This window comes from Microtus pennsylvanicus, chromosome 1 (assembly GCF_037038515.1).
Source record: "Microtus pennsylvanicus isolate mMicPen1 chromosome 1, mMicPen1.hap1, whole genome shotgun sequence".
NCBI lineage: Eukaryota > Metazoa > Chordata > Mammalia > Rodentia > Cricetidae > Microtus > Microtus pennsylvanicus.
In genome coordinates, this window is record NC_134579.1 from 176,949,562 (window position 1) to 176,972,159 (window position 22,598).

The 22,598-nt window shown below is 40.9% G+C and overlaps 1 protein-coding gene across 2 annotated transcripts in view; it reads right to left on the minus strand.

Moving 5' to 3' along the window:
* Man1a1 (mannosidase alpha class 1A member 1) overlaps window positions 1-22,598 on the minus strand; it is a 177,453-nt gene that overhangs the window by 118,501 nt on the left and 36,354 nt on the right. For both annotated transcript variants that reach the window (XM_075945965.1, XM_075945974.1), the window contains exons 3-4: window positions 14,052-14,148; window positions 8,796-8,911 (exon numbers count right to left, since the gene is read on the minus strand). In XM_075945965.1, the coding sequence (XP_075802080.1) occupies window positions 8,796-8,911; window positions 14,052-14,148 (213 nt within the window). The remainder of the gene's footprint in view (window positions 1-8,795; window positions 8,912-14,051; window positions 14,149-22,598) is intronic.

The window sequence follows — 22,598 nt, forward strand, 5'->3', positions numbered from 1 at the left end:
ATAATCAAGAGGAGGAAACCTCAGCTGAGACAGTGCCACCATAAGATCAAGCTGCAGGCAAGCCTGCAGGAATTTTCTTAAGTAGTGATTGACAGGGGAGGGTCTAGCCCATTGTGGGTGGTGCCACCCAGCCTGAAGTAGTGGTCCTGGGTCCTATAAGAAAGCATATTGAGCAAGTCACGAGGAGCAAGCCTATCAGCAGCACCCCTCCATGGCCTCTGCATCAGCTCCTGTCTCCAGGTTCCTGCCCAGTCTGGGTTCCTGCCATGCCTTCCCTCAATGGGCTGTGGCGTAAGATACGTAAGCCTTTCCTCCCCAAGTTGCTGTTGGCCATGGTGTTGCATTACAGCAATAGTAACCCTGACCAGGACAGTACCTATAACTTGGTTCCCTTAGACCATTAAGTTCAACTTCACGTTCATGAATTCTCTTAAATTTTTCTTCTCCAATTTATTAGACATCTAAAATTATGAGATAAATGGACAAAGATTGCTAAACTGGGGGAAAATGCATGTTCTCCTCTCCTAATCCTTAAATTAACATCTTGCCCCACTGCTGTGCTGGGAAAGGCCTCATCTTAGTTATCACATCATACACCCACGGATGTGAAGACTCTAACACTAATTTGGTGACAAAATAATGACCCCATCAGAACCCTTTTTAAATTGACTGTCGGAGAGACTCACCAGGCAAGACAGCGTGTTAAAGAGCACAGAGACATTCCAGTTAAGTTTCATTTTTATAAGCAACTTATCCATCAAAATGCCCCATAGCATATTTAATAGAGTCAGTAAGCAAAAACCACAGGCTTGGCCAGGAGAATAAGAGGATATGATGGTTCTAGAACAAAGTCAGCCCTGGCTCCCATTTGTCTGAGAAACTACAAACCCATAAGCTTCCTTTGAGAAGGTAATTTATTTCTTTGAGTCTCCAGGCTATAAGATAGTTATTCATAATAAAGCTTGTTCAGACTTTAACTATTTAGGATGCAACACAGCACAACATTTTCACTGAGTTGAAAAGATCTTTTGGAAGAGAACATTAGATCCCTAAATTCAGAAACTCTTTTTTTTGTTTGTTTGTTTTACCAATGATTCAACCAAACTCTGTCAGCTTTCTACTCAGAGATCTGTGACATGGGGCTCCTGTGCTTCTATGACTCACAACAAACACAAGATTCGGTAATGGCTGCCCCGCTGCATATCAGAGCAATGACTGTGATTAATTACAACTTCCCCACTACAATCCATTGTAATGATTATGTCTAGGAGCAATGCTACTGTACCCACCTATGTGATAACGGTGCTTTCTAAAGAAAAGCTTGCAAGGCCTCAGGTTAAAGGAACTGCCTATGTATTTGGCCTCTGTTTACCAGTAATTCTGCCTCCTTAAAGAATGCTACCTCAGAATGTCTGCTGCTTCACACTCACGAATTAAGAGGAAATGTAAGATTTAAAGTTTAGTAGTGTCTCCTTTTCCTCACTGTGTGTCCTTGCTGCTCTTAGTTTCATAAATAGCGGAAAACATGTCTGAAGACTATTAACAGTGTTTCAACTCTTAATGCTCCGAACACAGGCAAAGAAGCATGCTCTCCATGTTAATAGACTGGTTTGCTATGAAGGTTCAAAAATGATCCACGTCACAGTTCAAATCTATCAGTAATCACTACTAGAGAGACAAGTTCCTATTAGGGCCATGACCAAAAGAATTACCCCAGCCAGGTACCCCTCAGCATCAAATGGTAAACACCCCATGATTCCATTCAGCAGGAAAACTAACAGTGATCTTTATCAATCAGAATATAATTCTGCTTTGAGACAACCCTTTTCTAGGAGCAGAGTTAAGAAAAATGCCACCTCTTCATGCTTCATAACATGGTACTCATGAGTAGCCAAGTACTCATTCGGGCATGGGGGGAAAGACATTGCACCAGGGTTAAAGTGGATGCACAGCTTTTCCAGAGGACCCCCATGGTTTGCTTGCTTGCTTGCATATTTAAGTGAAACCTAGGAACATGTTTAGAGTGTAGACCTTTACTTTAAAACAAAAAGTCACCTTGCTATCAATACCTTTATCATGATGTAAAATGCATGGGAATCATCACATCCCTGGCACAACCCTGGCACTGGTGAACTTCTCCAGCATCAGTGGTAGTGTCTGGAGCAAACCATTATCTACTACTCTATTCTTGTCCTTAACAAAGAAAACCCCATCCCCCACACCACTCTACCTTGCTGCAGGGCTGAAAGACATTGTAAGGACAGCTTTTATCTAGCTTTTGTGTTCACAGAGACTTCATGTAAAGAATTGCTATCCAGAGAAAATTTCTACATATTCTATAAAATTTGTTACTAAAGATACTTTTCGGTACCTCTAGTTAACACAGTAGTTTTTTCAAAGAAGCTCAGAATGGAATTGAGTAGCACTCACAGAGGAACTATGCCATTTTCATTATTCTAGCATTTTCCTGTGGCAGGAGCCACCACCACCCTGTGGAGGGGTAGCTAATGCCGTGGAGATCACCTGTGCTTGCATTCTAACTGTCTAAAAATGACTTGGCACAGCTACCGCTGTATTCCACGGGCAGGCTTTCCAACCCAGTCTCCCACATCAGTCAGGAAACAGGGCAAGACAGACAACACCTTTGTTTCACAGGCAATGATTGAATCCTTACTAAATGACAGAATCTAATAAACACAGTGATATGAAGATGACATGCCTAAGCCACAGACTCAGATTCTTAGGATGGGTATCAATTTCTCAACTTATTGTATTTCCTCACCACTAAAAAAACAGGGTGAATGAATTTGACAGGGTTTGCTCACCATAGCTCCTGCTTGCTGCATAACCTTGGGAAGATTAATTAATTATGCTCATCTATAAACACAAAGAAAATACTACTACTCTTCCACAGAGATGGAAATAACCCTATGCAAAATACTAATCAGCATCAATCAATCAATCAATCAATCAATCAATCACCAGGTGCTAGCTTCTGACAACTCCAGTTCCCCTGGCCTGTCTTGCCTTTCTCCTTCCTCAGATAACCCAGCTCTAGTTAAAGTGTCCATTTCTCCAGCTAGAGAAACTCCAGGAGTGTGGTCACCAATCCTTAGGAAGAGCTTGTAAATAATTAGCATATGAATGAATGGATAATGAGTAAATAAAAACCTGGATTCTTTATCCTAGGCTTACACTGAATTGATATCAGGAAGCTCATCAGAGCCTACTAAATGTTTCCCATCTCACCTGCACACAGGAGGATACCTGAGCCAAACACAAGCTCCATCTATGAAACCCCAGCTCTTACTCCCTAAATCACATTAACCCAACGACTTATTTAAAAGCAGTCATAAAAGACACTTGGATTTTGTACAACCAAATGAATCAACTTGTTAGGTTTTCATGAACGGCAGTATAAACCCACTGAGAAGTATTTGCTAAAGTAAATTTTAAGTACTATAAACTGAGCATTTTGCATGCACACACATTTACTCTCAACTGTAGGAATTATTTACACAGGAACTCTAGGATTAAACCCACAGCAATAGTCTTTCTATCTCCCTTCTAGTTCTCACTTTGCAGCAGCATTGGATACATTTATATGCATTAACTTTAAAACAAACAATAACAACAACATAACAATAAACCACTGGGCTTTCAGTTTAAACACTTTAAATATTTTATAAGGAAAAGGTATTGACTTAAATGCAGGCAATGGTGTATAACTGCTTTTTCGTTCCTGGCTGCCCAGACCTGAGTAATCACACAGAAACTGTATTAATTACAACACTGTTTGGCCTATTAGATCAGACTTCTTATTAACTAACTCTTACATCTTAAATTAACCCATTTCTATTATTTTATATTTTACCATGAAGATGTGGCCTACTAGTAAGATTCCAGCTTCTGTCTCCTTTGTCAGCTACATGGCGTCTCTCTGACTCTGCCTTCTTTCTCCCAGGATTCAGTTTAGTTTTTCCCACCTAGCTCTATTGTGCCCTGCCATAAACCAAAACAGCTTCTTTATTAACCAATGGTAGTACATACTCACAGCATTCAGAGGAAATCCCACATCATCTCTCTTTTTCTGTCTAAGTAAAAAAGGTTTTAACTCTACATAGTAAAATTACATATAACAAAACAGTTATCAAGCAAGAATTACAGTTATGATATTTATTTTTAATTTATCTTTTATCATAACCAAGGAAAACTATAAATGTCTTCAACTCCAACAAAGACCCCAGAAGGATATAATATTACCTAAGTAAACAGGAAGCACATTGTAAACAACTTCCAAAGGTCGAGAATTGACAGAGACATCTTGCTGCCTGGACAGTCTTCCAAAATTCTTCTGCCATACATGCTGGGCACTCATCTTAAGCCTAATGGCCCATAGTATCTGGCAGACTGTTTCATGAAGCAGAAAATTACAAAGACTGTTTCACCTATATTGGCAGTTTGTCAGTCACTTTCTTCTGTGATCTGCAGAACGTCTGGCAGACTCTTCCATGAAGCAGGAACCCTAAAGGACTGTCTCATCTTCTTTAGGCAACTTCAGCAGTCATTTTCTGTGGGTCCTGCATGTCCAGTTCATACATCATATCATCAAGCAGACCAGGCAAGAGCAGTTTCTTGCCCAAATGGCTAGCAAACTCCGTAAGAATCTTCTTCAATGCCCATCATCCTTGTGAAATAATTGGTGCATTGTTGAGAAAAGTCTAAGTTCTTAAAACATTTTAAATGCCATATTCTGTAGGTCTTTGAAAGATGTGAAGCATAACTATCCATCTGAGATATATCTTTGTACATCTAGAAAACCTAACTAACATGACTACAACTTGACTATTATAGATAACTATCTGTTAATCTGTATTTCTTAACTATGCATTACATTTTTAAATGAGCTACACAAACACAATACCTTAAACAAAAGTAAAAATATACATATAACAAAATCAACCTTAAATTTGTATCAATAGATCAAGATCCATACCAATGTATTCATTTCAATATCAATGGTGTGTCCTCTAGGCTACAATATTACATGCTATCCCTAAAAGGGAAAAACATTTTTTTTCTATTTTAGGTAAGGATTATTGTTCTCCCCTAACATGAATGCAAAAATAAATTCTCAGTCTTTTTTTTATTCTGAAGGAAAAGTCAAGCAGTCGTTGGAGCTTCATTTGAAGCTGTGTGTTGAGTGTGAAAATGTAAGATAAATTCTCACGTGGTTTAGAAAACTTATTAATAAATGCTGAGCTAAAGATCTGTATCGTGCAATTAAAAGAAGAAAAAATATATCTTTCTCGAATGTATGAATTATTCTTTTTAATATGAGAAGTTCTAACTCTCCATTATTGATATGTGTGTTAAAACAAAGAGGTCCCATGTAGCCCAAGTTGGCTTGAACTTTGTATATACCTGAGGCTGACCTGAAAATTTTGATCATCCTGCCTCTATCTCCGGAGTGCTCCAATTAGCAGGCACGCGCCACCACACCCAGTGTGGAAGCTCAAAATTGTGAGCCTGCTCCACCTTGACTGAAGGTCAGACAGCCTGAGGTTGCTCAAAGTACTTGACCACAACTGTGACTACACACCTGACCTAGGGTGTGGTTACTAGGTGTTTTGGACACTAAGGTGGCCCACAGAGGTACGGCCACTCACCCTGACCAAAGGTCACAGAATTCAAGCTCCTTCTTTTGAAATAGGAAGTTTGACCTAGGGAGTGGCTGCCTTCAGGATACTTGGTCTAGGGTGGGTTCACTGCCTAAACAATGATGTTTTTCTCAAGGAACAATGACTTGACGTCTCAAGTATTGGGGCAAGCAACCATTCTGGTTGTTCTTTGTATCATATTAAAGCATTCCTTTGCCTTCTCCTCCCTCTTCCACTTTGTACTGGAGTATAAAAGTGTATGGAAAATAAATGTGGGTGAATTCAGCATTCTGGATATGCTGAGCTGCCCTCCAGATACTATCCTGTGTTTCTGTGCTTCTTTCTTATCTCGGTTCCTCCTACCAACTTTTCTAATCCTCAAGTCCTACCTTGAAATGCCTGCCTTGGGTAGGATCAAGGTAGAAGTCACCCCAGAAAGGTGGCTCCTGACAACCCAGTTTTTATTCTGTACTGGGGATTGAACCTTGGATTTTGTGCATGCTAGGTAAGCACTCTACAAACTGAGCTATCCTTTCGACCTGATATATTTTTTTATGGGGAAATATGGTAATATTTGTTAGTAGAAAGAGGCACAGAAAATGTTTCAAGTCTTCTCATGCTGTGAATAGTATAAGGCTAAGGAGATGGCTCAGCGGGTAGGAGCACTTGCTCTGGAAGCATGAGGGTCTGAGTGCAAATTCCAAGCATCCGTATAAAAAGCTGAGCCTGGATGCATATATCCTTTACAAGAGTACTTGGTGTGGGGGCTAAGCTGGGAGCAGGAACACAGGAGTTTGCTGTCAGGCAGCCTAGCTAAAATGGCAAGCATCCAGTACAACGAGAGTCCCTGTCGCGAGGCAACAAGTTGGAAGTGATAGAGGAAGACACCCATTGTCCTGTTGTAGCATCTCATGAGTGTTGTGTGTCTCTCCACATATATACAACATCTGCCACAACACCACACACACATGCACAGGGGGGAGGGAGAAGAGAGAGAGAGAGAGAGAGAGAGAGAGAGAGAGAGAGAGAGAGAGAGAGAGAGAGAGCGCAAAATAAACAGAAATCTGAGACACATAGAAACAAACAAGACTTACTCAGTATTCCTAAGGGAATAAACTTATAAAAAGAGAAAATTTTCTACTCTAACATTTCGTGTTTAGTTCTATTAGTATTATCAGAACTGCCACATAACATACCATCCAATAGCTTTATATCACCAGCTTTATACTCATTTTTCTCTACATTTAAAATGAAAGAGCCTGGGACTGGAGAGTAGCTCAGCTGTTAGGACTTCGACTTGAAGTCGAAGAGGCCCTAGGATTAGTTCCTCTCACCCATAAGGTCAATCACAACCATCTGCAACTCTAGTTCCAAGGGATCCAACTCTCTCTTTTAAACATCCCTGGGCACCAGGTACATATATGGTACATAGACATATATACATGTAAGTGAGACATTCATGCACATGAAAATAAATCTAGAAAACTAAAAATAAAATAAGAGCTTAATGCACTGATCTCCAAAAATCTGTAGTGTTGGAATACTGTAATTTATATATGCGTTAAAGTCAAAGTGATAGACAAGGACTTGGTTTACTGATCTTGAGTGCTCGTCAAAGTGATGGACAAGGACTTGGTTTACTAATCTTGAGTGTTCTGGCTAGCTCTGATGTTCACTCTTCATGAGAACAGAGGAATGACAATACAGCCGGGCCAGCAGGAGCATCCTCCTCCTCCATCCCATCTCAGCATGGAGTATGCATCTTCTACCTTGGCTGCAAGGATCCCCAGGTGCTACTGAACACTTTCTAGCTAGACAAGAGGCTTACAAAGATTTCTGTAGTTATCTGATATTTAAAAGAATACCAATAGTGCAGCCCTAAGTTAGGACTTTTAAAGAGTTAGGGCCAACATGCTTCCTTTTCTTCGAATAAGTTCCTTGCCAACATCCTGATGGGGCAAAACAAAGACTGTCCAGTTAGATCCAAGGAGACACAGTTCTCCTGGACCATGGTAATTAAACACTGGATTCGCCTCCCTCTATTGCTCTGCTCCCTCAGAACACACTTGGTCTCAGGTTATTTGCCAAGAATGCAAACATATTAAAAGCTGAAGACTGTTATTTACGCTCAGATATCTAGATGGAGGTGATTTTTTTTCTCTTTTTTCTTTTATGAATAGGAGTGTAAGAACAATGAAGTTGGAAGCCTCAGTTAAGTGACAGTGGCTGCCAATGCTGTGTGCCTTGTACAATGTCAAGATTAAGTACTGGGGACATGGCCCTGTGACAGAGTCATGGCTTCAACATACAGCCAGCATTATGCTCTGGAATAAGCCTGTGTGGCTTCCGTATCCATCTCATGGGGTTGCTGTGGTAATTCAAACAGGAAGATGGGTTATGTAGGCTACTTTAAATATCTTTCTTTCAATATATCCTTAATTTGACAAAAGGACACATGTATGTATAATAACTGAGAAGGACAGAGCAGAGAATGTCTTTACTATTCAAAGCTGCAGCATTTGGAGCAGGAGAGATGACTCAGCAAAGTGCATGCTTCTCAAGTAGAGGACCTGAGTTTGATCCCCAGATGTAAGGGAAGCCCCAGCCAATCACCTTGCTTGTAGGGTGGGGTCTCCTGAGGATATTTTTTACTAATAAATATTGCGAGTGTGCTCCCCCACTTCCCTTCTGCTTTCCTGTTCTCCGCGGGAACTTCGGTTCTGTAAGTCTTTTCCTAATTAAAGCTGAATATTTTATTATAATTTCTGTCCGCCCTTCATTTACGCCGCTACACCCAGAAGCCATGTCAAAAAGCTGGGTGTGTTGGCATGTGCATCTAATCCCAGTGCTGGAGAGCTAGGAACAGTCAGACCCTAACCCTGTCTCAAAGCTAAGGAAGATGAGATGGATGTTGTCAGAGGGATTACAGCCAATGGCATTATACACACAGAGAGACACACACACAGAGAGACACACACACACCACGCATGCACGCACATACACACACGCACACATGCATACACATTAAAAAGTTAAATTTGTTTCTACTGGCACAGATTATAACAAATGTATCCCCTACAGTGTATGGATAGGCTAAAAGTTAAGGGCTCAATGAGCAACTTTGATTTAACTTACCACATTAAAATCTAAATATTTTTTAATCCATGATTTAGCTTCTTGAAATTCGGTCTTCATTCCCATGATGAAAAGCGTATCCAGGGCGTCTACTATCGTTGCTCCTTTGATGTTGCCTGAAAAATACCAAAAATAGCTTTTCAATATTTTTGAGATATATATATATATGTATATATGATATATATATATATGCAAACTAGAAAAATCTGAGAGTAATTCTCAACTCATTGACAGACAGTGATACTGAGTAGAGTATTCATTTCTTTCAAAAATTAAATGTAAGAAATACAGCATGCCCAAACAAACATTTTTCTAGGCTCCAGGCTACGAACACTGATCTTTAACATTTGCTCCAAGCTGTAAAAACTAAACCCCTGGGAAACTTCATCCGTGACTGCATTCTCTAGAATAAGAAAGAAAGAAAGAATAAGCCTGAAGCAAAGAGGCGGTTGTCATTAATTTTTGTACAGTTGTACTGGAATGCACGGGTGTGAAGTTTGCTGGATGTAGAATTATCACCACGCGAGCTCTTTTGAATCATCCCAGTAGTCACCCTTTATCTGCAGACAATATGTTCCCAGAACCCTGGGAGATGCTGCAGTAGCAGATAGCGCTGAACCTTGTATATACCACGTTTTCCCTGAGCATAAACACAGTTAATGCCTTTTCCATTTTAACACTTAGAGCACTGTGACCATAACTTTTGCAGTTTGATGTGGGACAACACAACTAATGCAGATTCCTTTTTCCTTCTTCCCAGTTCCACGGACAGTCATCTTGACTGTGGCTCTTAGCAACCTCAGCATAGGATTTTCCTGTTCCTCTTCCATACTAAGCTGAATACCAGGTACTTTCATTGTTAAAAAAAAAAACTACTTGGCTTCTTTTGGGCTCACCCAAATTGTCAGCATGGTACTCTTGTACTTTTGGACCATTAGTAAAATACGGTGACGTGGGAATAAAGAATAAAATGCAAAGAGGGATGAAGCAAAATGGCTACCAAATGACTGACAGGGGGTTAGCATGTACTATGGATACGGGGATGCGTCCATCCAGGCCAGGAATGAGCTGGAGGCGGTCACCAGTTCAGGACATTGTTCAGGATTGTATGCCGGCTAAAGCATAAGGATTCTTATTTTTAGAACCATCTCAATATTTTCAGCCTGTGGTTGGTCACAGGCAATTAAAATCCAGGAAACAAAAGCATGGTTAAGTAGGAGGTGTTCTGTACTCTGACATGAAATCCCCAACGTCTATAACATTGTGACTGATACTGACTCCCTTCTCATCCTAGTTAGGCCCAGGTTCTGTATCTTTCCTCTGAGCTCTCACTGCATCCTCAGGAATGCATCATGTTTCGTCCTCCTTGAGACTACAAACCTTCTTAGGAGAGAGATTATGTTTTCTTCATCCCACATTCTCCATGGCACCCTCCATGACTGTAGAGGTGGAATTCAATAAGTGAATGCTGAGAGACTGAATACTACATTTATTCAGTGCAGATCCATAAATTAAAATGGAACACACTTCAGTGCACACAGTGTTCAAGAAACAATTGAGAAATTATCATTAGAAAACCAGAAGTAATAGAATATTAAAATGGTATAGGAGGTCCTTCTGTTTATGTGTTGCTTTCATTGGTTAGGGAATAAAGAAACTGCCTTGGCCTTTTGATAGGGCAGAACTTAGGTAGGCGGGGTAAACAGAACTGAATGCTGGGAGGAAGAAGGGCAGAGTCAAAGAAGCCATGGATCCTCTGCCTGAAATGGATGCCGGTTAGAATCTCTGGTAAGCCACAGCCACGTGGCTTAGTAAAGATGGGTTAAACTAATATGTAAGAGTTAGCAAATAAGAAGTTAGAGCTAATGGCCAAGCAGTGTTTTAATTAATACAGTTTCTGTGTGGTTATTTGGGGTATAAGCTAGCCAGGCAGCTGGGACAAACAAGGGGCCCTTTCCCTTGTAACATTAAAACACTTAGCTTTCTAAAATAGACTAAAGTTAAATCTTACATAATGATAAAACATAAAAGTTAGAAAACATTTAGCCTTACACTTTATTATAACTCAATATTCTCAAAAATACAATTTAGGGAGGAAACAAAACTGTGGGATCAAGGGAAACAAAAAAGGGGATGTTTTCAGGTCACATTCTGAAACGTGGTAACAGATTCATATGATCATTTATTTCTAATTTCTCAGTCATTATGAGCTTTTTTTTGTTGTTGCTGTTATACTTTATACTGAATATACCTGATCAAACACAAACGGTTCTCTTTGAGGAACAATTCTGTCAAAACACTAGCTCTGTTTTCCTTTTTTACAGTGGAACTGGGAGGTGGCAACTCCCAGGTCATTTCTCATGTTCATTAGCATCGTTTTCAAGTTAAGCATTAGCATCAGTTTTCCTTTCCCTGGCTAACAGGTGACTTTCGGGTAACTGGAAAGAGCCTTGAGAAAAAAGCAACAGTGTCGAAGGGCTCCCCAGATGTTAATGACTGGCAAAAATGAGGTTCACAGAGCTGATTGTCTCTTGAAAAACAGGCTGCTTTGAGGGACAAAATTCTGCATAAGCCACTGCAAACCAATAACCGCTCTGAAAAAGTAGGCGGGAGGGGCAAGAAATAACCCTGTCATCTATGGTTTGCTGGAAGAATACACAGGTTGACATACTTCTTGCAGACAAAGCATTTGGCTCAGATGCATCTAAATAAGACAATTAAAAGTTTTCCTCACCTTCAGAAATGCATTTTTGCATTAAGTCCCAGATGTTGATTTTATTGTACAAGAAAATGTTCTATAGCCTATTCGAATTTGAAAATGGAAATATATATCATTTGATTAACAGTTCATTCTGCCATATTAATATCTGAGGCCCCTTGTAAAGAGTAAATATTCATCTGGCTCATAATGTGTTTTTACTGATAAATCCAGTGAAAATTGTAAAAACAAAAAGATTGAAATGTCCGTAAAGTTTATTATTAAGACCATTGATATATTCAAGATTATGATTAACATATAACTGAGTTCTCTGATAAAACTTCACTGAGAGCAAAGTAAAAAAAAATAGAGTAATTACTGTTAAAGATTTATTTTTTATTTATTCTGTGTGTATAGGTGGTTTGCCTTTGTGTGTGTTTTCCAATCACATATGTGCAGTTGCTGTGAGGCCAGAAGGGGACATCAGATCTTCTGGAACTAGAGTTCATAGACAATTTTGAGCTGTCATGGAGGTGCTGGAAATCAAATCAAGGCTATCTTCACCAGCAGCCAGTGTACTCAAACGCTGAGCCATCTACCCAGCTCAGATTCAGGTTGGTTTTTTTTTTTTTAACTTACAATAGTAAACAATGAAAAGGGAAGGACTTCTGATTCACCATGAAATTTCAGTTCCTCTAAACTTGTACCTCTTCTCCTCTTTCCTGGGACCTGGTCACAGTCCTGAGACTGCTTTAGCGACATCTGAGGTCACTTCTGGTGCAGACACTGCCAGCTTATGTTCCCCGTCTCATTATGGTGACAGAGCAGTCTCTTCCACTCTTCTGTGCAATGCCCTTCTCCCTACATGAGATCCCATAGGCTCCGGGACCTCCACGTATCTGCTGAACCACCTCATGCTTTGACAAGTCACTGTGCACATGCGCACTGGCTACACTAGCCCATCAACTCTTGCAACAACTTGGATTATCTCCTTGAGTGACAGAACTGTAGCTAAATTGATGAAAAGTCCTTAAGACACAGAAAAGCCAGGTACCAGGATTAAGAACATGGCGTCAGTCACTCTGTAGTTCCTGTCCCACTGTGCCAGTGCATAGGTAGCTTTCTCTGAGAAAGTTCTCCGTTGCTCCAATTTCTTCCTCACCAAAAATGTACAGAAAAAATGAGACCGAATGCTATGCAGTAGAGTGGCTCTGTACAATAATTGCTCCATAAGCGTCACCAGTAATTGTTACTTGTTATATGAACTGGTACCATTTAAGACGTCCCGTTGAAGTACGGAAAGGCATGCTGGTGAGCTTGGCAGTCCCAGAGTTCTTCTTTTCCATTTCCCCATAACTTACAGTTACCGTTCAGAAAGCTGAAAAAAAAAAAACCCGAGGCCCAGGAGGCGGCCCTGAGGAGGCCTTTGTTCAAACAAAACCACCATCAAACATTTCTGGTGGTTTCCTCCTTTCCACAGTAGGTGCATTATTAATACAAACAGTGCCAATCAGAGTGTTCCTGTGAGCACCAAGTGCACTATGGCAAAAACCAGATAGGTGGAAGCTCAAACAGCTGGCCTAATCTGCCTGCCTTGTCTTCCACAGAACAGTGGAAAGCTACAGGCAAAACTGAGTTAAGGAAGGGATCGCCACGACCCAGTGCCTCAGCAAGCTTATCTAGAAAGACAGAACTTTTATGTGGCAGGAAGCCCTTAATGCAGGTAACTAAATACTCGTCTACAGGAATCACCCTAGACCTTAAAACCCTGCTGTGCACTCAATCCCCAGAAGTCAGCCCTGGGCATGAGGATGTTTTACAGTTACACAGGTCTCTCCGACACAAAGCTGGTGTTCTTTCTGGGAGATACTTTAAGTGCAATTTTTCCACAGTTTCAGCAGGGGTTCAGGTTTCCTAGCAACATGGAGGGGCCCGCAGAACCAGAGATCCCCACAAGCTTTCTGACCAGCAGTAAGTTCAGGGAAAAGACACTCTCGATAAAAAGCCAGCAGTGATGGTTCATAACTCTAATTTCTGGCAAGGTGTGCTAGTTGGAATGACAATGCTCTTCCATTGACCCACATATTTGAAAACATGGACCCCTGTTGGTGGAGGTGTGTGGGAAGGATGATGAGCTATGCCTGTCACTAGGGGTGGGCTTTGAGGTTTCCAAACTCACACTATTACTAAGAAGCCTTTCTCAGTCTCCTGCTTGTGTGAAAGAATATCAACTCTCAGTTATGGCTTCAGAGCCATGCCTGCTGGCTGCTGCCTGCTGCCTGCTGCCATGCTCCCCACCCTGATGGCTACAGACCACCCTCTGAAGCTGTAAGCCCCCTTAAATACTTTCTTCCATAAATTGCCTTGGTCATGGTATTTCTTCACAGCCACAGAAAGGAAACTGACAGAAGGCGAAGTCAGGAGCAGGGCTGTGAATTCAAAGCCAACTAGGGCTACATACTCAGTTCTGAGCCAGCCAGGGCTAAGAGTGGGGAGAAAGTGTCTCAAAAACCAAAACAACAGCAACGACCCATCCTCGAATCAAAGCACATACTCACCGAATAAACTGCTCGAATGGCCTTCTTTGGATATAGGTTTCAGTTCGTTTAAGCCCCAGGCATAACGTTTATAATTATTCCAAGCATGGTTCATCATCTGAGCAGAGATAAAAAGGAGATTACAATTTGAACTGGGATGTTTTTGTTACAAGATAGATCATAGTCTTTGGATTTGAAGGTTACAGCATTAAAATTCAGTGCTTCGTCTAAAAGGCTGGTGATTAATTAAGAGAGTGATTGCTACGTAAATTAGGACAGACATGAACAGAACACATGCATTATTTCTTTATGCTTACAAATATAAATTTTCCTTCTTGGAACCTAGTTAATCATATATATATATATGTATATATGTAATATATATGAATGATATATGATGTATATATTGATTATCTTCATAAGTCAGTTCTCAACAACAGAACTTTAGTTCATCCTAAAATGATGAATCATTCCTATATTTATCTATTTGATTCTTATAAAATATTAGACCTGGAAACTTGGAATTCATATTTTTGTACAAAGTCCTTCCTATTTTGTTTACATAGACAAATGTTCAAGGTTATCACTTGAAATACTTCAATGCCTTTTGACCAAGAAGTATGAAAATGTATTTTGAAATAAGTACAAGAAAGAGAAAGAAATCCTACAGTTATGTCAGGAGTTTGAAAACCTTTTGTGTATTATAATCAGTCTTTAATAAATATGTATTTGTGTACATATATGTTAACTGGAGATAGATTCTACCTATTCTCAAATTAGAGATCAATAATATTTTTAAATACAACCAGTTGTCCCATACATTAGTTGAACAAAAAAGTTTTATGGTTCAAAGTCTATGTGTAATAATTACTATTTTAAGGACTGAAAATTAAACACAGGGCCTCTTACACAATAGAAAAGCCCTCCTTCACTGATCCATCTCCTTAGATCTCTGAGATTTTATTTTGAGATAGAATCTCACTAGGTTGCCCAGACTGAACTTGAACTCACCATGTAGCCCAGTCTGAGCTCAAAATCTTCTTGACTTAGCCTCTGAAATAGTTAGGATTATAGTTCTGTGCTACCAGTCCTGGATTATAATTATTTTTATACAGAGTTTTAAAGAGTTAAGGGCTATTCAATTCATGTTTATTCAAGCCACTGCCTTGTAGTAATAGGCATCAAATATGGATATGATATGAAAATGTTTTCATCTGGTTCTGTATTTTATGGGACCATTAAAAACATCAATAAGGAGCCTGAGAGACAATGTGTCAATTAAGAGCCCTTATTACTTTTGCAGAGAACCAGGCTCAGCTCCCAGCAACAGCATAGTGGATCACAACTATCCCCAACTCCACTTCCAGGGGACCTGATGCCTTCTTCCAACCTCCTTGGCCTCTAGGCATGAGCATGTGGCACATACATACACATTGAGGGAAAATACACATGTAAAATTGATGTGGGAGTGACTTCTTTCTAATCCATTGCTTTCTTTGGTTAATTAATAAAGAAACTGCTTGGCCTTTGATAGGACACAAAATTAGGTAGGCGGAGTAAACAGAACAGAATGCTGGGAGAAAGAAGAAGAGTCAGGCAGTTGCCATGATTCTCCCACCGGACACAGACGCAGGTTAAGATCTTCCCTGGTAAGACACCTCGTGGTGTTACAGGGATATTAGAAATAGATTAGATCAATATGTAAGAGCTAGCCAATAAGAGGTTATAACTAACGGGCCAGGCAGTATTTAAAAGAATACAGTTTCCGTGTAATTATTTCGGGTATAAAGCTAGCCGTGCAGGCGGCCGGGTTCCAGGAACGTAGCCCGCTGTTCCTATTACTACATAAAATAAATAAACATAAACATGCTTTTGCAAAGTATCATGTAAATTTGTTGACACCATTCAAGAGTTAGTTATCGCAAAAGATCTTCAGTTAGACTCAAAGCAGAGTCCATACATGTCCCTTAACACAATAATGAGTACCTTTGTTTAAATACCGTCTATCTTTTTTTCATCCTCACCCATGTTACTAGCAACAAGCTACCAAGAATCTACATACTATCTTCTGGTCATTCTGGCTAACTATTTCCCCTCTTCATGGTGCTCCAATTTTGCCAGAACCCGTTAACATTTATCTTCACACCATATTGGTTTGGTAGAGGAGGAGACTGAAGCTCAGAACTTCAAGCCAAAATAAAGCTTGACTCAGAGTCAGGACATTATAACCAAGGATCCAGCTCACGTGCCCACACTGGCCTGGCTCCAAGGCCTGAGGGCGGGAATTTGCGCCTTTCACGGCCTCACTCTAATGAGTCTGGAACAGAATGTCTCCATTCAGCTATCAGACAGGATCTTCCAGTAAGCAGAAAATGTGTCTACAGGGTAAAGTTTTCAAGGATTTTCCTGTATAGATTATCTTTATTGGAAGGAGGAACAGACTTGAGGTTAGGTAACTGGACTTCTCCTGCCTATGAAGTCAACTGATTGGTCACACATGCATGGATGAGGTGGCTTCTGTTGAGATCACTTTTACTCATCCAAAAAAAAACCAGGATCACAGTTTCTCACAGGATTCATGGTAGGATTCTAGAAGCATGGTCTGTGTCTTTGCACATAGCACAGTGCCTGACAAATGGCATGTAGTTGTGAATTTATAAATGTTAAGTCTATATTGAAAGCCAATTGTGTTCATATCACAGAAAACAGAAAGCAATGAGCTTCGCGGAAAGAACAGGTATATGAAATCCACAGAACCCCTGGAGATTGTATCCTAGTTTTACCTGTTTTGACATCCACCCTCCATCAAATGCGCCTCATTTTGCTAAAATCCTCATTCTTGTGAATTTCCAAATATGCTTTAAAATTTCAAGAACTTTGAAATATATATACTCATATAAAACAAAAACATGTTATAGTTATTGTTCTGGCTTTGAATCTGAGTGGAAACTAGTGATATATATTCTTAATGGCTTAAAACAGCATATGGCTTTCCCACAGAGAAGGTGCTGCTCTGTCAAAAATGATCCAAACCAGGCATGGTGACACATACCTGTAATCTCAGCTCTCAAGAGGTACAGGTAGGAGGGTTAGAAGTTCAAAGCCATGCCTGGATACTTAATGAGTTTGAGGTCTGCTGGCTACATAAGACACTGCCTCGAAGGAAGGATTATCATTTATACAATGTACAGTATTGCATAATCCCTGTAAGTATTATCTATCTATCTATCTATCTATCTATCTATCTATCTATCTATCTATCTATCTATCCATCCACCTGCCCCACTCACCCACCCACCTATCTACCAACCAACCTATTAGCTTTTCTTATCCTTTTTCCCCATGGAAGATCAGATGTTATTTGCTGGTATTTCATTAATTGCAACATGTTTCCCAACATGGTTTTCTCATCCCTTGATGAGCTCTCATCTATGAGTTGAAGTGAGAAAAGAAGATAATAATGTGATCAGATATCCTGAATGGAATAGCACGAGCGCTTTCTTCAGTGTTCTGCAAAGTGAAGGGAAACAACCATATTGTTGATGGGCTCCAGTGTTGATCACCTTAGGGTGAAATAATCTGCATAGTATATCAAGCTGTAAGATTATATATATATATGCACATATATATGTATATATACATATATGAAAGGGTGTGTATATGCATAGTACAATCATGCTACTGGATCCACAAGTCATACATAAAATCAATTTGTTTTTTCAGATTTATGACATCACAGATATAGGAAAACACAGCAAGTACCTGCCATTCTATAGTATTGCCACGGCCAGCTGTGGGACCATGGGGACAAAGACATTCAGTCTCTCCAGACTCAGTGTTACAGCACACTCAGAAGACAAGAAGGCCACTTCTAAACTTCAACTGTCACCAGGAAAGTCCATGAAAGGATTGATCCTCCCTCTTCACGGGCCTCTTATTTTGTCCTGCAGCCTTTTATACACTTAACTGGGGTTAAGTCTAAGAGGAAGGATTAAAATTGGGCTAAACCAGAAGTTGATTAGGTCTTCAAATGCAGTGACTGAAACCCTCACAAGAGGAATGGAGAGCAGACTAGACTTGGATTTGCACTGGTGGAGAGCAGGGCTAACACCGTATGTAGACAGAAACAAAGGAAGGACACAAAACTGCGCAATAGCAATCTATTGTCCTGACCCAGAAAGGAAGGAATTGAAGCATACAATATGCAAAAAAGCATTTGCTTCTCCTTGACTCTGTGTTCATAGAAAGGAGTTCTCAATTTGTACTCTTCTTTACAGTTGACATCAGGGCTGAGTAATTAGGCAATGTCATTTATTGAGTGTCTGTTACTCCATGAAGAATAAGATGCTAAAGGATTTAAAGGGAAGCAAACAAGCCTATCTCTCCTAAAATCTAAAAGATAATATGTGGACGCTTAACAGTCTCACATACATTCTCAATAAAAGCTTACAAATACAGAACAATCAGACGAATAAAATACCGCGTACAGCTCTATAGGTGTGCTCAATAATTTCTTTTAAAGGCTATGTCGTTCCAAGGACAGTGGAAAGACAATAAATATGCTTGTATTTCTCCCGAGCTATTGGCAGATTTCATAGCTGTATTTTTGTTAGTGGAACTACCTTAAGAAATAATTCTGTTATTTATATAATTTTAAGATTTTCATGATAAGACATATTAAAAGCATCTTTTTAAAAATCTCACCATTTTTGCCAGTCAGACTTACACACACACTTTGGGCTGTCACTTCTTTCTCTAGAACGCTTGTGATTTCAGTCCCATTTAAAGACCTTTAATTTTGTAAATTGGTTTTTGTTGTTTGTTTTGAGATAGCATCTAAGTATGTTGCCTCAGCTGGTTTGGAACTCACTGTGTAGACTAGGGTCATCTCTAACTCACAGAGATCCACCTGCCTCTGGTATGTGCCATCACACTTGGCACCCTGTTGCAAATTGTGGTTGACCATGGCAAAGCAAGTGATCCATGGCCTGGTACTTGATTCAAAGAGAGAAAACTGAGTGAGGTCTCTCGTCAGTCACTCTTACTGCTTATGGGTGAAGCCGAACTGACCCGCCCATCTCTTTCTGGGATACTTGAGAAGACATTCTGAGAGAATCTAGAGGCCAGGGCCTGTTGTAGAAGCAGTGATGTACAAATCCACAAAGAACGATCACACAGCAGTCTAAGCAATGAGAGAAACAGAGGGTCTGGAGGGAAAAGGAAGAGGAGGCTGAGAGGCAGAAATGAAGTAAGTGTTCAGTCCTACGCGGTGTGCCAGTGAGCAGAGCAATTACAGAATTACAAAGGATGCTGTGGATTCCTGGCGTGGTCAAAATCTCTTCCTATCTTCTCTGCAGTGCAGCTTTTTGTCTGATGAGGCTGTTTGCTTACTTCCCTGTGCGTCCTTACAGAAAACCACATAATTATATTTAGAAGTGCTACACAGGGCAGGTCTAGGCACCTCACAAACTATGCCAGCTTTGACAACACCGATGCATCCGTGTGAGGCGATTTATCTCTCTGATCCCACTTTCCGCATCCATCAGATGTGAAAGAATGAAAGGATAGCTTCATTGGTTGTGATGATTCAATAAAATTATGCATTTAACAAATGTACGGACCAACACACTGCGAACGCTCAATGCATTTTAAGTATTAGGATCATTTGTATTAAAAGAGAAATATGTCATTGATCTTTGTAATCTCCAAGTTTCATCATAACTGTTCCTAGTATATAAACAGAAAGGACAAATATACACAAACCAGACAAATATGTACTACTGTACCTGAGTCAAAAATTTGCTACCCAGAAGGAGACAGAACAAATGGAAATGGTAATTTCTAGATTAGGGCAATGAGCCAGTTTTAGTTTTGAAGTCCCATCTACTTGTTTCCATGGGTGAGCCTGTAAAGGGCATGTGTTCTTTTGGATTTTTGAGACAGGGTTTCTCTATAGAGCTTGAAGCCTGTCCTGGAACTAGCTCTTGTAGACCAGGCTGACCTCAAACTCACAGAGATCCACCTGCCTCTGCCTCCTGAGTGCTGGGATTAAAAGCCTTCGCCACCACTGCCCGGCTTAGGATATGTATTCTAAAAGGTCTTTTGGCTGCAAGAACTAGGAAGATATGAACACGAGATGGGTAAGGGACTGTGGGTACTTAGAGTTTCTGGAGAGAACAATTTTCATAGCATGATGTCATCCAGAGGCTTAGGGCAAGAAGCTAAGGGAACTCCTAGAGGAGAGGGGAACTGAGGGAAGGCAGTTCTGGGGTTTGGGGAGTCCATTAGAAGGGTAGGAACCTCTGGACTCTAAAACATAGAAAGTCAGTAGCCACCATCAACAGCCAACAAATGTTGGGTTAAGTTTCACAGACTATGTAAAGCAAGCAGGCTTCAGGGGCATAGTCTATTTAAAAATAATTAATGTGTAAAAATCAGAGTTTCATGCAGAGGCTCTTGAGCTAATGGGCATCAGCATACAGTGAATGAAGAGCAGTATGGGGGCCGAGACACAAAACCACCCTTGCTGACTTGTAAGGCGGCTGGCTGTGTGGCCCTAAAGAGATGTTTGGTAGCCGGGTAGTATTCCTGTTCCTGTTGTTCTAGAAGCTACTCAGGGGAGGTCTAGGGTAAAAGAGATCTATTTAACTTACCAGTTCTTACAGCTAAAACTATGTGCCCATATGTGTTGGTGGCTGAGGTGGTCATGAGTGTATGTGGGTAACTGCTTGCACACGCATGTGCAAACCAGATGATAACCACGGGTGCTGTTTGGTTGAGACAGGGCTCCTGGCTGAGACCTGGAGTTCACTGAGTAGGTGAGGCTGGCTGGCCATAAAGCCCCAGAGATCCTTTTGTCGCCACCTCCCCAAGGAAGGGATCATCAATGCACACGATCACATCATGCCTTTTACAGTGGGCCTTCTGGAGACAGAACGTAGGTCCTCGTGATTGCACAGCAAGCTTTTAGTTACCGAGCTGTTTTCCAAGCCCCATTTTAAATTATGCTTAGGCTCCATTTTCCGAAAAACACATAACTTAAAATCTTGCCAGTAGGGGAAAAAAAAAAGAATAAAATAAAATCAGGACCGTAGCTTCTCCCAAACCTTGCCAGAAATGACTTGACTGCTATATAAAAATAACTTCTAGAATGTTCAGATACAAGCTCAACAGAAAATATCTTTAAGTCATTGTGTCAACCTCTCCTCAGTCTTTGGTGGCAGTGAGGCAAGAAAGGCGCAAGGGAACAATGGAGAAAGTAACTGGAGAGCATTAGAGCATAGCCTCTCTCCGCTCACCTAGCCCACGGAAGGGAGTTCCAGATAAGGCAGCAAGGGGCAGCAATCTAGCCAGCCCTCCTCCTGTTTATCCTTTCACCCTGTCTCTCAGCCAAGACTTCTCACCCAGAAGGGCCCTGGGAAGCAGGAGGCCAGATGACAGGCAGAACCTTCAGATAAACCCAGAGCCACTGAGCAGTGAGCATGCGCCCTGCTGTTTGAGGGGCTAACCTTTTAGCTTTCTCGTTCCTCAAAAAGAGTAATCCTGCCTTGGTGTGGTGGTGCAAGCTTGAAATGAGAAGGCTTGAGAGGTTGGGGCAGGAGGATCACGAGTTGGGACCAGCCTGGCTATACAGAGAAACTGTCGGGAAAGGAACGACAAGGGATCAGTGTACTGTGGTATAAAGCGTTGACAGCAGGAGAGGTCAAAGGGAAGACTTTTGAACCTTTCTGCTCCATTTTGCTGTGAATCTAAAACTAGTATTTGCATACCAGAGTGGAGGGTGGCGGCATGAACCTTGGCAGCACAGTCAGGAGTTAAAAGTACAAGTGAGCTGACTAGCAGCCCATTCCCTGGGCACGCTCACCTTTCTTCCCTCACTCCAGCCTCTCTCTCCTCTCCCAGGTTTCTGGAGCTGGGCTGAGATAAGAAAGAACACTCTGGGAAAGGCAAGCAGGCATTTAGGAAACTCAGAGCCAGGGCCGTCAGGGCAACTGAAGGAGAAGTAAATTAATGGGACAGAAAAGAAAGGCCAATGTCACTTGGAGGTGACAGAATGCAGACCGTGGGATGACTCTGCATTCTGTGACTGCAGACCTGGAGTCTATCATGGTTACATCCAGAAGCACTGAGTGCCCTCATTTAAAGCAGGTATGAAGATGCCACCTACGAGTCTTGAGAAGGCTCTCCACTAGAGAGGCCCCCGCCCTCATCACCTTCTAGCAATCATCCTGCTGCACAGAAGAACCCCCTTCCTGGCCAGGGTAGTTTCCAGTTTTACCCTGCATTAAATTAAAACTCTTATTCATATGCTGTGTTCAATTTCTCTTTGAATTTCTGAAATACATTAGCTCTTTCTCCCTTTTCCTAAGGCTATGAAAATCTTCTATTTCTAAGGTCCTGGTTCCCAATATTGCAATGACAATTCAATTTATTGAGTACCTGGTGATGCCAGGACAAGCATGGTAAAAGGAGACAGAGACAGTTTGCCAGACTGAAGAAGCAGAGTAACTTCATGAGGCAAATGTACGCATATCACACTAAAAAAGAGTTTTGCTTATCAGAATTCTA